The sequence below is a fragment of the Scleropages formosus genome, chromosome 1, assembly GCF_900964775.1.
Source record: "Scleropages formosus chromosome 1, fSclFor1.1, whole genome shotgun sequence".
Classification (NCBI taxonomy): Eukaryota; Metazoa; Chordata; class Actinopteri; order Osteoglossiformes; family Osteoglossidae; genus Scleropages; species Scleropages formosus.
The window spans coordinates 27,790,740-27,806,799 of record NC_041806.1 but is presented as its reverse complement, the minus strand read 5'-3'; the positions used below and the strand labels follow the sequence as shown (position 1 = coordinate 27,806,799).

General features: G+C 45.7%; 1 protein-coding gene across 1 annotated transcript; it reads right to left on the bottom strand.

Annotated features, from left to right (window-relative positions):
- Positions 1–4,957: 4,957 nt before the first annotated feature.
- etv5a (ETS variant transcription factor 5a) lies at positions 4,958–16,060 on the bottom strand. Its single transcript, XM_018739225.2, has 13 exons — positions 15,918–16,060; positions 13,902–14,005; positions 13,642–13,729; positions 13,287–13,334; positions 12,393–12,443; positions 10,817–10,940; positions 10,448–10,732; positions 9,518–9,804; positions 8,249–8,311; positions 7,840–7,908; positions 7,426–7,595; positions 7,217–7,318; positions 4,958–6,797 (listed from the first exon to the last, which is right to left on the bottom strand). Exons 2-13 carry the CDS (start codon positions 13,947–13,949, stop codon positions 6,567–6,569), a joined length of 1,566 nt encoding a protein of 521 aa, XP_018594741.2. The 5' UTR covers positions 13,950–14,005; positions 15,918–16,060; the 3' UTR covers positions 4,958–6,566.

Genomic DNA, 16,060 nt, shown 5'->3' with positions numbered 1-16,060 from the left:
GTCATAAATTAATTTTATTTTCTGGATTGTATTTCCTACTACATTTTTGTCCTACAGCACAACTGCCTTAATTTAACTTCCCAGATAATACATGATTTACAGTAAATTAAGCTAGTGATGAAGCAATTAATTTAAAATTCAGAAACAAAGTCATTAGGCTTCAGAATTTACTGTAAATAGTTCCTCATAACAATCTCTTACTCTGAATTTAATCTTTTAGGCATTAATAGGAGTTGACCACACACCACGTATTTGTTGCAGTTGTGAAAAACACATAACTTTATTTCACATTATCACAATTGTCGTGACACATCATAACTGATTCCGGTGGAAAAAAATTTTTACAGTTAAGAAGCAAATATCGTGGTGTTTAGTGATGGACTTTTACAGCGCTGCAGTCAGCAGAGAAAGTGAAAGGGCCGTAAGAGAATCATGAGCATGTTGATGGCGCCAGTCTGTTTGCATTAATGCTAGGAAATAAATATTGAGTAGAGGGGAATCGATAGCGGAGCCTTCTGTGAATTAGTGCTGGCAGAATACGTTCTTACTAATGGATTAATATAAATGTGACCACAATAGAGCTTGTAGTTCTTGTCATGACTTTCTGAAACATAACAGCTGTCTGAAGTTAACAGAAGTGATATGCTAATAATGCATTAAAAAGAAATGCTGGAAAGTTTAGCACACCGTAATATATTTTAATGTATTAATAATATGCACCCGTAATAATATGCACCTATCACGGCCTGATGTGCACAGGCACCTCATGGATGCACCACAGTATGACTCTTGGAAGAAAACCCCTAGAAAATTGGTACATTGGTGACGTCTCGGAAGCGTGCAGCTTGAATCGAACTTTTTAAAATCTTTTTTTTTTTTTTTTTTTAAATAATCAGCCATCCGTCACACTCTTTAAAACCAGGTTTTTGGATTTCTCCGCACATGTATTTCTGTATGTAGAAAGTCCTAGATTATGCAATCTGTTCTAAGAGTGTTACATGCAAAAATGTGGTGTCAACTTCATGCCGCTGTGGTGCTGGGCAGGGGAATGAGTCTAGAAAAAAAGTCTTAATGTTGCCCCAGATTTTCAATGAGTGCAGGCATCCTAATTTAACTCCAATAAGAGCACAGCAGCAACACACAAGGTGATAACAAGAGTCAAGATCAATGTATTTTCTGCCCATGATTAATGGGATGAGGATGTCCTAGGGAGTGGACGTTAATACATTAGATGCTCATTGCCAAGGTGTGAAAGTACACATGTAGGACTGTGGGAAGGTGGTGAATAACATGAAACAATACCTGTGTGCAGAGGGCATGGTGGTCCAGCAAGTAGGGTTCACATATGGGTTCGATCATGCAGTTTCCATGTTTCCCCTCACAATCCACATATGTGCTTCAGATAAAGCGATGACTTTAAATTGGTTGTGGTATGTGTCTATATACACATACGTGTGTTTGCATCTACTCTCAAATGGACCGCTGTCCCGTCCAAGATATACCCAGCCTAGACTAGTGCCCAACATCCATTCACCACATGAATTTCTCCAATGCAGCTTACAGTAAACACTGTAGTATTTGGCTGACACCTTTTTGCCAAAGGTGACTTAGTGTTATGCTACAGTACAGTAAAAACAATCACATCTGTATACCACAGCAGCTCCTTTCCTCTCTCACACACAAATTACCAATTCACTTGAGACACATGACTTGAGTGTGGGAAGAAACCAGAGCACCTGGAGAAAACCCACAGAATGTGGGAGAACATGCAAACTCCATGCAGATGGAGAAGGGATCGGAGCCATGTCCTCATGGGTCACTGGTAGAGTTAGTGTTTGAGTCTAAGAATGGGGATGTTGGTACAAAACACCTGACACTGTTTTTGTTTGTAAATCCAGAATTTGCCTTAAATGCACCAGGAAAAGTGGCCGTGTGGCAAATCAGGCGAAAGGATAAAATGATGAAGTCCTTGAAGGTTTTTCAGATCAATAACTATCAGTGGCCAAGGGAAAGTGGCTGATCCCCCAACTGCACTGGTAGCAGTTGCTTCACAAATGAGTGACTTTCATGCGGTCAAAGGTTAAGTGAAGCTCTGAGCTTTGAGGACAGAGAGCTTAATGGATATGTGAGCTGTGAGCTGACCTGCCCCAATTGGATGAAACCTTTTCTCAGAAAGTGGATCAGTACCATCAAGAGGATTAATTCTAAAACCAATACAGAAAGGAGGGAACGTAGGATTGGCGGGGATGGGACGGGACGGGACAGGGTGGGGTGTAGGGGGTTGGTAGCCACAAATGCATAGAGCAGGGGCTGGCTTGGTTCTTCAGGACAATATCTTGGTAAATCAGATCAAGGAGCTTATCGCCATTTACTCCAGCAGATAGTCTGCCACAGCGCAGCAACCAGATCCATTCAAGTCACATTATCTTGTACATAAAATCTTCTCCGTATCCTCTGTAACTGCATCTGTCTCCTGCAAAATGCACCGGTTCCTCCTCAATCAATTCAGGCATCCTTTTCTGCCCAAAATGTACTTCCTTCTCGAAGCTGCTTGTTTAAGTGCAGCTCGGAGTTCTGCCTTCCACACCACAGACGTAAAAAGAATGATGAAAGAATGTGAAGCGTTTTAGGAAACACAGCTGGTTACATGTATTAAAAAAAAAAAAACCCACTTTGCACAGATGCATTTTAGACAAAGTTTCCATTTCTTTACTGCACTGAGGGGTTTAATGAGGGGTGGGGGAGAGAGGGCAGTATGCAACTCTAAAATTCAGTTACCATTTCCACTCATTCGAAAAATAAAAGTGTGCAATATGAATGTTGCATGAATGCAGAAAAGGTTGCCACTTGTTAGTTTATGCAAGATCAGAATAGTAAAACTGCTGTAAATTCACCCCTTGCCACTACAGGCTGTTGCAACTTATCAGGATAGTCGTCCCAATGCAGTAACCCTGGTAACTGTGGACCTTGCTCAAGAGTACAAACCCTGGCAGCAATTCCACGTCCCGAAGGCACCAGGCTTCCTGCTGTCAGTGGTTTTAAAGAGCTGCTCGTACTTCACTATGAAATAATAAATGACGTCCCAGTTATCTTAGTGCATGAGAGGAGATATGCAAGAAGGTGGGAGATTAAGTGGACGAGTGCATTACTGGAGCTTTTGACCTGTGACCGATGCTGAAATCATCCATTTAAAAAAAAAATCTAGCCATTGGCTGCCCACGTCCTCCGTTTTGTTACTGTGGTAAATGGACAGCACAACCTCCTTTGGGAGAACAAGGGGTCTTGAAGAGTTTTACAAGGCATTACACTCCTTTCCCCCCCCAATCAATAGCGAGCGCCGCACTTCCACATCTGAAAGTCAAACAGCAGCACATTTCTAGCTTTAAGGTCAGCGCAGATGTTGGAGAAGTTCCAAGCAGCCGTCTCTGTATCGTCGAGAAGCTTTCGCACGCTAAGAATCCTACCTCTACCCAGGATCAAATTATACACACTTGAGCACTTTGGCCATCCATCCATCAGTCCTGAATTACACCTGACTTTCAGGTTTCCATTATGCCCTCTGACAGGCAAACACGATGACCTACGAGGGTCGAGTTCTCTTCACTTCTGATTATTTGGTCAAGCGCCAGGTCTTTTGTCTTCGGTGGAACCCCAGACCATCGGGTAGCTTGGATGACATCTACATACCCAACCCGGAGCATGCTGACAAATGAAAAGAGCAGCTGCTGTGAAAGGCTGACAAACATCTCAAACAGAGAATCAATCCGAATTTGGGAAAAATGCACTTTGCTGCCACACAAACTGGACAACATTGGCTTTCTTGTCAAATTAAATCAATTACTCGTTGAACTAGAAGCTGTTCCGGCCATATCAAATGGGAAGACAAAGATGAAGAATTCCCCAGAAATGATTACCGTCCATGTGACTAGCAACTTGGAACCATTCAATATTTGTCTACAAAGAACCTTAAAAAAAAAAAAAAAAAAAAAAAAAAATTTAACATCGTCTGTGTGAACAAGAAGCAAATGTGCAAAGCTCAGTCCAAAATCTATATTGCTGACTAACATTTACTCAAGTCATAGACTTTCGGATACCTTCTGCAACTTTTACCCAAGCAGCTGCGATGAATAATTTGCAGATAAATCGGTGGTGCTTAACTACACAAAGCCATCATATATTATGAATGACAAGCTGAAATATTTAATACACAGGTGCTCTGCAGTTACTTCAAATCAAGAGTCACATTGCATTTGCTCACATCAGAAGTGGAATTACCAATAATCACCTGCCAAATCTCAGCATAGGGCACAAACCGAAAGCGATAGTATCGCTAGAGATAGAAAACAAACCGGAGACTAGGCCAAAAACATCTACCACCACCCGCATCAGTCAGTGTAAACAAAGGGGGAGGGGAAAAAAAAAAAAAAAAAAAAAAAAAAAAAAAAAGCATATGCCGCAAAAACAACTGTGTAAAGTGCTCGTCTTACTTCACCTTTCTCATCCTGGCAAACTACATTTACCAAACACTTTTCTCTAAAGCAACTTCCAATGAAGTATGTAGTGTTATCAGCCCATACACCTTATTCACCAAGGTGACTTACACTGCGTCACTCATCCATAAATCAGTGGAACATTCTCTTCGTGTTTCTCACACACACACACACACACACACACACACACACACACAAAATGGGGGAACCTGAACAGCATGTCTGAACTGTGGGAGGAAACCAGAGCACCCAGAGGAAACCCACACAGACACGGGGAGAACATGCAGACTCCACACAGACTGATCGAACCCATGTCCTCTCACACCACCCGGGCCCTGTGAAACAGCAGCACTACTTGCTGTGCCACCATGCTGCCCACTGGCAAAACTAATGGTGAAAGGAACAAACGTGGACAAAATTCAAGTAACCTGCCGAAATGAGCAGAGCAGCGTGTTCAAAGTGAAGCAGTAAAGATTTATTGTACCCAGTACAGATTATAAACTCAGCAGTGTAAGGTACACGATGTGAGGGGAACAAAGCCTGTATAAGCGCAGTGGAGCCCCACCATGGTAGGACAACTAAGACGAGGCTTTCTCAGACTCAAACTCCCACGATAAGGACCCCCCCCCCCCCGAGCAAGATGCAGTCTTAGCAATATTCACTTCGTCACAAGTATGACGAAGTACAAAAGATACATATCTGTAATTGGCAGAATTATACAGTACATACAACAGATCAAACAGATGCAGTTTGCAAAAATATATTTATATACCTTTGTCTCATTCTCCACCCCACTAGGAAAAAGAAAAAAAAAAAATATATAAATGCAGAGAATTTCTGAAATCCAAAGTAAAGCGATATGTTACTTAGTTACCTGTGGAGAACTCAGTGCAACTGAAAGTAGCAGGTGCTCTTCAGTGTGAGTTGCAGAGTAAAAAGACAGAAATCAGTTCCTTTCAATGGGTCTCTGAAGCTCCTGTACTCAAGCGCAATGTTCCAAAACCTCAGTTGAGAACAGTGCCAAAGAAAAAGTCTAAATACAAAAAGCCTACAAAAGGTGACCATCGTGTTCTTTAATATATACCTTTTACATGTACATGAAGTCAAAACGTTTATGGGATGAAAATAGTTTTTTTTTTTTTTTTTTTTACGCATCCCTTTTTGAAGTCACACAAGAACTGAAAGGAATAAAGTTCAAATGCTGCTTGCGCCTCTCTCCCGGAGCACTGACGGGCTGCTGCGTTACTCCAAAGTCACACAGATGTGTACGGACCGACACTGGGACGCACAGGTTGCCCAAGAGCCCTCTGTGACAGATCGAGTGTTCGATGCAGAAGAGTGCGTAACAGCTCTGGTCTGAGAGACTTTTAATGCAGCACAACAAACCCAAAAAACACCAACCAAAAAAAAAAACATTGCACTTTGAAATAAAAACAAAAATAAAACATGCATCAGCAAACTGGAGGAACACCCTTCTGGTTAGGTCAGGAGAATGACTTATACCTGATCAACATAAAAATATAAAAGCTTTAGAAAGCAGTTTAACTGCATAAAACAGATCAATGACAGCTTTCGTCTATTAAAAGATTTTATGAGCGTGATGCAGTTCTGAAGCTTTTTATATTCAGAAATGTAAAAATCAGTTGGAGACCAAAAGGCAATTACAGTGTAGCGTAGTGCTGCATTTTTCTCTTCTTTAAATAATTTTATGTATGCTTCTAGAAAAGCAGATTGTCAGTACAGAATTGCCACAATTCTGGTAGTCAACAGAGAAAGGAACTGGCAACCGTCCATGGGGGGCCCTGTCTGCCTTGCGCCTACTCCCCATAGTAAGACCTGCCCTCCTTTCCAAAAGGAAGCTGCAGACAGCTGTGCCCAGTCTGTCCATCATGTCTCAGACCCAGCATACTGGCTGATGGCAAAGTGGGAGTGGATGGTAGGTTCTTCTTTCTCTCTGGAGTGTGCAAGGAAGGGGAGGGGGAAGGGGTGACAAGTCACGAGAAGCAGGAGCATAAGGTCGAATCTCCTAGCTTGCTCAGTGAGCTTGGGCTCTGGGCTTGGACCCGGCCCACCAGATCAGTACGCGAAGCCATCAGGGAACGGCAGTCCAGACACACACTGCTCCGCCCCATCTGCCAGGTAAGATGTGCTCTCGTCGTAGTGAGTCAGGGGAAACGTGTCATCCTCGGCCCCCGGCAGGCCGTCTGCGTCAGCTTTCAGGTTGGGCCGCTGGTTTTCAGGAAAGGCCATGGAGAAGAGGGCCTCTGGGTCACAGACAAACTTGTAGACGTACCTCTCCCCAGCAACCTGAAGAAAGATGAAAAGAATGGCAGGTAGAATGTCAGAGCTTGTAGCACAACATTCAGTTCACTTCAATCTATTTTTATTCAGCACTTTTCTCACCAGAGTGACACAGAGCAGTGAAAAAAGTTGCTGAAAAGGATTAAGCGTTAATACAGCTGGCAGTTGAGGAGAAGAAAACAAAGCCCCCCCCCCTCCCTAAAAGAAAGGCAAAGTAAAACAAAAAAGCCCTGAGGGTTTAAGCACCAGTGGCTGCTCAACATCAGGATGTGTAATACCTTTAAAAAAAATCTGCACAACTGTCGACATTGAGCTAGTCTATGAAAGAAAGCAAAACTTTACTATCCTGGTAAAAGGTCAAATGCCAATAATAAAACAGGCAGCATGCAGATAAATGAAAGAGGGGGACATGAACCTGCCTTTACCTTCTGCATAATGCCCTTCTCATAGTAGTAACGCAATGAGCGGCTCAGCTTGTCATAGTTCATGGCAGGCCGGTTCTTCTGGATGCCCCAGCGCCGAGCAACCTGAAACGGAAGTTAGTCACCAGTTCATTTCGCAGGCCTTAACATCAGTGTGCAGAGGTGGTCGCATCACCTGCCGATTAATTTTGTGGTTGCCTATAAGCACTGACCTCCTCTGGCTCAATGAGCTTGAACTCCATGCCACGGCCAGTCCAGGCGATGAAGTGACCGTTGCTGGGGTCATCCAGCAGGGTGACCAGGAACTGCCAGAGCTGCAGAGAGCCGCGCCGCTGGTATGGGGGGCCGTCACGGAACGCTGAGGGCTCCTGCTTTATTTTGCCTGCGCAAGGTACAGGGGAACTATTAGCACCGCACACCCACACCAAAGTGGCAAATTCCAGAGAGACCGAGAGCACGTCAGACATAGAGCAGTTCGCCTCATGCAGTCCCGCTCAAGGCCTCGCCCTGCTCTTGTGGTATGTGGTCACAAACATACACATTTCTTTCCTGCACATCCAGTGGCAGACTGGAACGAACCTGAGGTTTACACTCCAGGATAGCCTAAGATGAGTGTAAACACATACCTTCAAGTCGCTCAGGGACCACACACGTGTCATCATAGTAGAGGTGTTGCTCTCTGTCGAAGGCGAAACCTACGAACAAGAACGGAGTAGAATGACTCAGGGCTGAGCTAATAAAAGAAATACAATGACATCTGCCATCATGTTCCACTGCTACTTTATTGCCCACACAGCTATTAAAATCGGTTGTGTCACATGAATGGAAAATACATTCCCATGTGTCCCACTCTTACGTGAAACAGTGGAAACGTACAGATTGATGCCTAAAGAAGAGCCATCGGTTTTTACGATCTGAAGGATGCCATTTATATTTAGTACTGCCAATGAGAAGCTCTGCTGAAGGACAGAAACGCAAGTTTCTCTCACATGAGCGCTCTCCATCACCAAACTTCACATCGCTACGTTTACTTACCATCATGGTTGTTTTGGTAGAATCCTGCTGCCCTCCCAAATGAAGACTGACAGTTAGGCACTTCTGCAAGACAAAAGAAGAAAACATTTTTAGAGTGGGTTCCAATCTGCCCCGCATTTGAACGACGGACTGCATCACCAGGATATTTTTAAAAAATGTGCCCTCCACCACAAGCAGCCAGCAGAAGCCAGAGCTGACATTTAAGAATAGACAATTCATTCGTGGCATTCAAAGGAGTTTTTGTTGTACACAACACTGGCATTTCACAGGCATCTCCTCGTTCTCTCATTTCCATTAAAGCAAAATGTCTGAATGACTGCAACCTCCCTCTGTGGGCTGATGGTCCTTGTCTAGGAAAGGCAAACGCTTCAGGAACTACCTTTACTGATGAAGCTGCAAGGGTGACAAGATACCAAAAATCTCATGGAAGGATGTATGCGCTGCAAACCCTACGCACGTACGGAAGCAAGAATTGCGAGACAAACTAAAAACCACATCCAGATATTTCAGAATGACATATTTAGTCTGAGCTGATATCTACCTCTGACTTACGAGAAGCTCCAAATATGGTGTCAACACAACACCCAAGCCCAATTTCTTCTTCGCTGCTGCATTCTTGATAAATATTAACAGCATTTGAGTTGTTCCACCTTAGATTGACACCTGTTGAGCCCTTGATCTAGAAATCAAAATCAAATTCCCCCCAAACACGGAGAACGTGTTCCTGTTCTATTCTGGGACTATTTATCAGTTAAGACTGTAACAAGATTTAGCGTTACATCAGTGACCATGCCATCAAAAGCACAAATGGAAGGCTGGTAAGGTCTAGTGCCCTTGGACAGTGCTAGTGTGCAGTAGGGTTTGTACCACACACAGTCAAATGCCCCCACGCACTCAGATGTACCTGAAACCAAGCTCAAGCATCGCTGCTCAAACTGGGTCATCGCATACACTAGGCCACATGGAAAAGCGGTCGTGATACATGGCGATAAGCATTTAGCCCCTTTTCGGCCAGCCTATGCCCCTGGTTCTTGCATTATGGTGGAGTATTTCACAGAGCAATGCGAGGCCACACGGCTCACGGGGGCCAGTGCTCTTCAGAAGACCTGGCATGCAGCCTGCCTCTCTTACAGAAGTTAGGGAGTCTTCTCTGCACACCAACTTTAGCACTAAATCTATAATTATGGTTTTGAGAAAGCTTAGCTGGCCAGACTCCAGCAAGGATCTGAAATGCCTTGGCAGCTGACCACTACAACTTCCTCCACTCACCGGAGTCAAAGCAGAAGTCTCTGGGCTCCTGCTTGATGGGCAAGGAGGGAAAGGTGGGCTGAGGAAGCCCCATGGTAGGGACACCCTGCTCTAGATAACGGGGGTCCTGCATCTCCTGCTTGAAGCCCTGGGGAGGCACAGGGACAAGGGGCTCGGACATCTGTCTGTGGTAGGGGGGCCGTCCATCGCGAGGTGAGGTGCTGGGGACCGGGGAGGAGTAGGAGGAGCAGCCCTGGGCCTCCGAAGGCGGGAACGGCAGGCAGGGTTCTGAGAGTTGTCTGTGAAACCTGAAGGAGAAAATAAGAAACAAAGGCCATCAGTTGGACACTTAGGGAGAAATCCACAAGTGGCCTGCAAGAGTGAAGCCAGATCTTAAGAGCTGCTCTTTAGGGACAACGAATTCTTTGACTTTGCTGAGGTTCAAAATAAGTTCAGACACAAAATTAACTCTTTTGATTCATTCAGTCAAAGGGTCTCTGGCTGCCACTGACTGCTGACAGCTATGGAAATAATGACTGGGCGCCTCTGTGCCAGAGACCCGCTGCTAGACTAATGGCTGCCGCCCACTGAGGACATGCTGTGCATTCCCCCAACAGCCCGCTGGGCGTCCCGTCCCAGGAATGGGCAACAACAGCGGGGGGGGGGGTCAAACACATGACACCAACTCGAGCGTCTCCATACCCTAGACACCGACAGCGCTGCTGTTCAGTTGTGAAGAAGTAGTACGCCTTTTTCTGCCATGATGTTCTCCAAATTTAGATTGTTAGAGAGCCTTGTGAGGCTTCTTACTGTGGTTCAGAGCAACCCAGCAGCGTAAATGACATGTCACTTAGAAGGTATTTTTCCTGAGTGATTCATCCACATCCTCCAGGACAATTTCCGAGGTGTGGGGGGGATTTTTTTTTTTTTTTTTATTATTAAAAAACCCACCTGTGGTCTGAACTGTAGGTGCCGGAGTGACTGACTGGTGGGCGAGGTACTGCAAAAAGTGTCGCCTGTCCGCTCATTGGGAGTGTCCTCTGGTTGTGTGTCACACTGGGAGCAGCAGGCTGCCTGTGCATGGGACGCGGCCCTGGCGTCTGGGCAGAGACCGAGGTCAGAGGCTGCTCCTGGAGCGTGTGCACACCCGGAGTGTGTGTGGAGCCACAAGGGGAGACTGGCGTGGAGGGAGGAGTCAGCGGCTTGAACCCAGCACCAAGCATCCTGTCATAGGCACTGCAAGGGTGACACAACAAGTGATGTACTGTCGCACAGGCAACTCTGTTCACCTGCTGCAATCTGGCACCTGCTAAGACATACCTGTAACTGTAAAGGCACTTCTCTGCACAGGGTGTCAGGCTCTGCTCCTGGCGGCAGGGGGACAGCTCTTCGGCGGGACAAAGCTCGCGCTTGATTTTCGTTGGAGGGGGCCCATGGAACATCACTGCAAAGGAACAGGAGAATTGCATGCTGGAACTGCAGCGCAACCTACGACGGCTGGGTAGCGTTAACCTGCGAGAGGCAGGTCTCTCAGCCCAAGAAGAGCTATTATGCTCTCTCCATAGCCCGACAGCTTCACACAATTGACTGTAAAAGCCACGTCGTCCCAGTCACTATCATTATGTGCGTAAGCCAACTCTAAGTTCCATTACAGGCTAGTCAATACTCATGAATCAGTGCAGCTGTAATTTAATGATTCTCAATGATTTTCTCTCCTTACTTTGAAACCATTAGCTACTGGATCAGCCCACTGGCTCCCGATGCCCGCATCACACAATAGCCAGTGAAACCCAATCCCTCGGCCCACCGCAACCGGAGGCCAAAACGCCTCCCTAGCTTTGCCTGACTGCGAGAACAGCGAGCCCACAGCAGGAAATGTCTATACAAATAGTCGACTCCTCCCAAGCAAGCGGGGCGCAAACAGACAGGCCATTCTGTATTCAGCAGGGCAAAGGCTTTTAGGCTGGGACTGCTGAGCGAAACCCCCCAACGAACCTCCGTCCCTGCACCCCTTGGGGCCACGCAAACCTGGGTGTGAATAGCGGACCTGTAAAAGAGGCTGGGCCCCCTGCCAGGTGATGACAGCCAATTCCAGCCTGCTGACCAAAAGGCACAAACATTCCGGAGGCAGAACAGTGCAGAAGTGCTATGCTCCTTTAGCATCATTTAAAATTCACCTGGGGGAATGGGTGTCTGGGATCAGCTACCAGTACAGCCCGAGACAGGAGAAAACGCTGCTTCCTGAATTTTGCCTTTGCACAGAGGCTTACGAGCCTGCCACAAGTTCTAAAGTACACGCGTATCCCTAAGCTGCAACCCACTGCCAGCTGCCGTGCCTGGGCTAGCTCCGGCGAGGCTGGAGCCGTGTGTGCAAAAGCGTAAAATCAGATTACAGGCTCCACTCATGTGATAGACTTAATGTCAATTGACTGAATAAACTGAAAAAAGTAAGTACCTTAAATGTCCTTCACCTACGGTGGGTCACCTTAACCGAGAACCCTTAGGTTGCAAGCCCTTAACCGGCACCTGGTGCCAAATAAGATATACCGTGCGTTCGTGCGTGTGTATATGCAGCCCCATGTGTTGACATCTTTCTTCTCACAAGCACAACGTTGAAGACTTTCGGACCCACATGATCGTTCACATAAAAGCTGCACAAAATAGAGTACGGTACCGAAAACCTATTGTGGATTAATTGTTGCAGCGGAGTTGCTGCAGCAGCATGTCACCATGGTGTTCTCTAAAGCTACAACTGCTCTCGTTATCAGTTGACGACGTGAAGAAGGGATAAATAATAAATACATCCAGGAGGGAACAGACGCCATTGGCCTGGCATGCATAGCTCCACCCCTGTCCCACAACAACTCAGCATAAATAATAAAGAGCAAATACTCACAGTTATCAGACTGGAAATCTGGGACAAACTGTTCGTCATCAGGAACCTGGGCTGTGGGCAGGAAGGGGGTGGAGGTGGAGAGAAGACAGAACAGTCCCGTAAACAAAACATAAATTCAAACCCTGCTGGCTAAAGACAAGGTTCTAGCACTGCTCTGCATCCATCCTATCCCCCACAAGCAAATCAACAGCCGAACAAGTGCGTTCGGCGCACAAGGCCAAGAACCTGCTGAGCTCCCCGTCACTTCCAGTAAGCAACAAACACAGCAAACACGTCGCTGCGAAGCAACTGGTGAAGAACCGCGACGGCGACTCCACCGAACATAGCCCAACATTTCTTCTGCAGAGAAAGCTTTATGGTGTTCGTTGAATTTATGAGGATGTGATTTAGAGAGCAAGTACAAACAATATCTCCCAGGCATTAGAGGCCCAAAGGTTCACTCACCAGGAGGGGCAATTATTAGCTTTCAAATGTCAATTTTCTCCTTGTTCTCTTTCAGCAAGAGTGTGAATGCACCGAAATTACTTATTTACTCATTTAGCAGATGCTTTTCTCCAAAATGACTTGCAATTACTTATCCATGTACATGGCGGGGTAATTTTTTTTTTTACTGGAGGATTTCAGTGGAAATAACTTGCTCAAGGGTACTACAGCAAGAGGTGGGATTCAAACCTGTAACCACTAAGGCCAAAGGCAGCAGCTCTAACCAGTACACTACATCCTGTTGATATTATTTACTCTTCCTGCTCTTCTCACACCAAACCGATCAGATCTGTACTGTTTTTGGAACATCACCGTTACTGAAAAATACCCCTTACACCGATTGTATGAGAAGTTAAAAATAAGCGCTCGATGGGAGGGGTGGCTTTCGAGATAATGTGGATGAGAACTCACCTTCTGCAATCCAGATCTCCTGCAGCTGACTGAGATCCTGAAAGAGCTCTGAAGAAGAAAGTGGAGGACAAGGAGATGTGGGTGAGACCAGGTCACCCATAGCCCGGCCTTCAAAGTACAAGCCAACCACATAGCAAAGCATGTGCTGTAACCTAACATTGATTGGGAATCGGTCCGGAGCAAAGTAGTACTCAAAAGAGGCACAGAGATGGCAGCAGAACTCCGTCAGAATGACTCGCTTCGTAGGAGAAATGGAAATTATCCAAAGACGCAAGGTGGATTCATATGACCTGAAACCAGCGAAGCCAAAACTGAGCGCAGTGAGTTAATGAAGGGACAGGGACTGTTTACTGACCTTCTGTGTCCTGTGCAAGTTCAGTGTCGGCAAACTTCCTTTTCCTGTCACCACATGGTCTCTCACTAGGTTGTTCCACGTGACATTTCTGTCGAAATGCAACACATTCTTATTTAGTGTATAAAAGTCTGACATTTACTTCTAAAATACCATTAAAAACAAAAAAAAAAATTGCATATAAGCACTCACATACAGGTTGGCATGAATGTAGTATAAAACTCAGACAAATCGGTAGCTGTTCATCAGTATGATGCACTTACATTGGGAGGAACCAAAAAAGGGACTTGCTGGTCATAAAAGCCATCCATGGTGTGTGGATCTTTGCTTAAAGCCACAGCTTTATATCTAGATGTCTCACTTGTTTCTGAAAGAAGCAGAAGGTTCTAGTAAGAACATGAGTTTCACCAATTTACAGCCATTGCCTGTGATCAATTTTTTTTTTTTTAAACCCAGTGGATGCCAATTCTGGGCCACATATGCAAACCACACAAGGCCATAAAAGCTTAACAGGTAATGGGGGTATAGAAAAATACCAGCACTGAAGCCACACGTGCCAGATTTGCTGCGAAGGCCTGTCCGCTGCTTGTCGGCACCCAAGACAACAGCCCTACGGACAGGCCTGCTGGTAGAACATGCTGAGCGCTACAGAACGGCTGCTGCACAACGGATTTAAACCTTACATAAGCAAAGCTAACCATCTGCGCCACTTCTCAGACAAGTCCTAGATGAGCCCATAATAAACTATCCAAAGAACGCTCAACTGGAACATGTTTGACATGAACATCCGAAATTAACGAGGAAAGTATATACAGGGCTAGGCTTCTTGTAGACACAGACTTTCGGATTATGCAAAAACGTGCGCAAGGCATAACAGAATTTTATAAGCATTAACCAGTTTAACACAGATAAAATAATGTATCTGGTCACCTTTACATGTGATGGAGACAGTTGGGAGGACATGTGAGCTCAACAAAAAGTGATCAGAGCCAGGAGGGGGGAGGACAAGCCAGGACAGAGCACAGGGAGCTCCATAATATATGTGTATGCATAAATATTGAGATTATATATATATTATATATATATTATGCGCGCTAGGTGACATACAAGAAAACAAGTTCCTCCAGGCTGCCCAGCCAGCCATAAACCTTCACGCTACCTGTTTTCAAAGTTCACAAGCTCTATAAATTATTCCCAGCACCTGCAGGATCGCACTACTGTGCAAGACAAGACATAAGACTTGGTTTAAAAAACGTCGGCCGACGATCCTTCGCGAAAAACAAAGGCGCCTTCCGCCGACGCACGCGCAAGTACCACGGTAAACACGGTGGGTCGAGTCCTCGCGCTCCGCAAGGGGCCGGAAAAAAAAAAAAACTTCTTGCGCGAGAAGTTGAAACGAGCGGGTCTGGATCGGACGGCGCACGCTACGAACTCACGCGAATCATAAACAAGTCTATTACGTAACTCGAGGAAATAAACGTGACGATTTGCTCATCATTACACTCATTTTTACCGCGTTCACTCTAGCACAAGGAGGAGGACGCGATCCGGGTCACTCAAATCTGTATCTTCTCAAAATATTTAAGTTGCAAATGAAACTGAAAGCCTCAATAGCTGGTGAAGTGGCGCGTGAGAGAAACCTCCCGCGGATACATTTTGTTGCAAAGTCAGTGTGTTTTAATGCGTTTAGCGCGTTCCGCTAAAAAAGCCAAGAGTTACACTCCGTTCCCACCACGCGAAGCTTTCGTCTACGCACGAATCATAAATTCATGACGACGGGGGTGACCCCACTCCGCGCGCGCACTGAGCTGCGCCACCACGGACAGGAAAGCGTTAAAAGAAACCTCACATCAAAGCAATTACAGCTGAAAAAACGGATCACCAGCAACCCCCCCTCCCCCCAGTTCGCGGCCCCTTGTTTTTCTCAATGAAGTGAAACTCGATCCTTCTGCAAGGAGGGGGGGGGCTCCCCATTCATAAAAGCAACAAGAGGCGACCGCGAAGACGACGCAAAGCCCGCACGGACAGAGAAAAACACAACAAACCGCGAGACTTATCTAAAGGCAGCAGCAGTGACGAGGGGGGGTGGAAAGAAAACTTGTTATGTGTAAAGCGGCAGAAAATGGACTCCTGGCTGGACAGTTGGAAAATGGCGCATTCGCCAGCGCTCCATGTAACGCATCTGCAGCTGCAACTTTTACCAAGTTAAAACGTCGTTACATTCTTCCGAACAAAATTCTCAGCTTCATTCACATTGCCAGATAATGCGAAAAACTTACCCTCTATCTGAGCCCGTTGTTTTTTTTTTTTTAAATTCCCTTTTCCTCGTGAGAAAAAAAAAAAGTGGATTTATATATATCCAGCGCGCCCCAGCCGATGAAATGATGCGCACGCTCTGGCTGCCAGAACTTGAATAAGCTTT

What these genes read in the sequence shown, in the direction of transcription:
- etv5a (XM_018739225.2), bottom strand. Translation starts at nt 13,949, where the DNA reads ATGGATGGCTTTTATGACCAGCAAGTCCCTTTTTTGGTTCCTCCCAAT. An exon ending in CTTTTTTGGTTCCTCCCAAT is followed by an intron (nt 13,730 to 13,901) that starts GTAAGTGCATCA and finishes GCATTTCGACAG; the next exon opens with AAATGTCACGTGGAACAACC. An exon ending in GGAGATCTGGATTGCAGAAG is followed by an intron (nt 12,444 to 13,286) that starts GTGAGTTCTCAT and finishes TCCTGCCCACAG; the next exon opens with CCCAGGTTCCTGATGACGAA.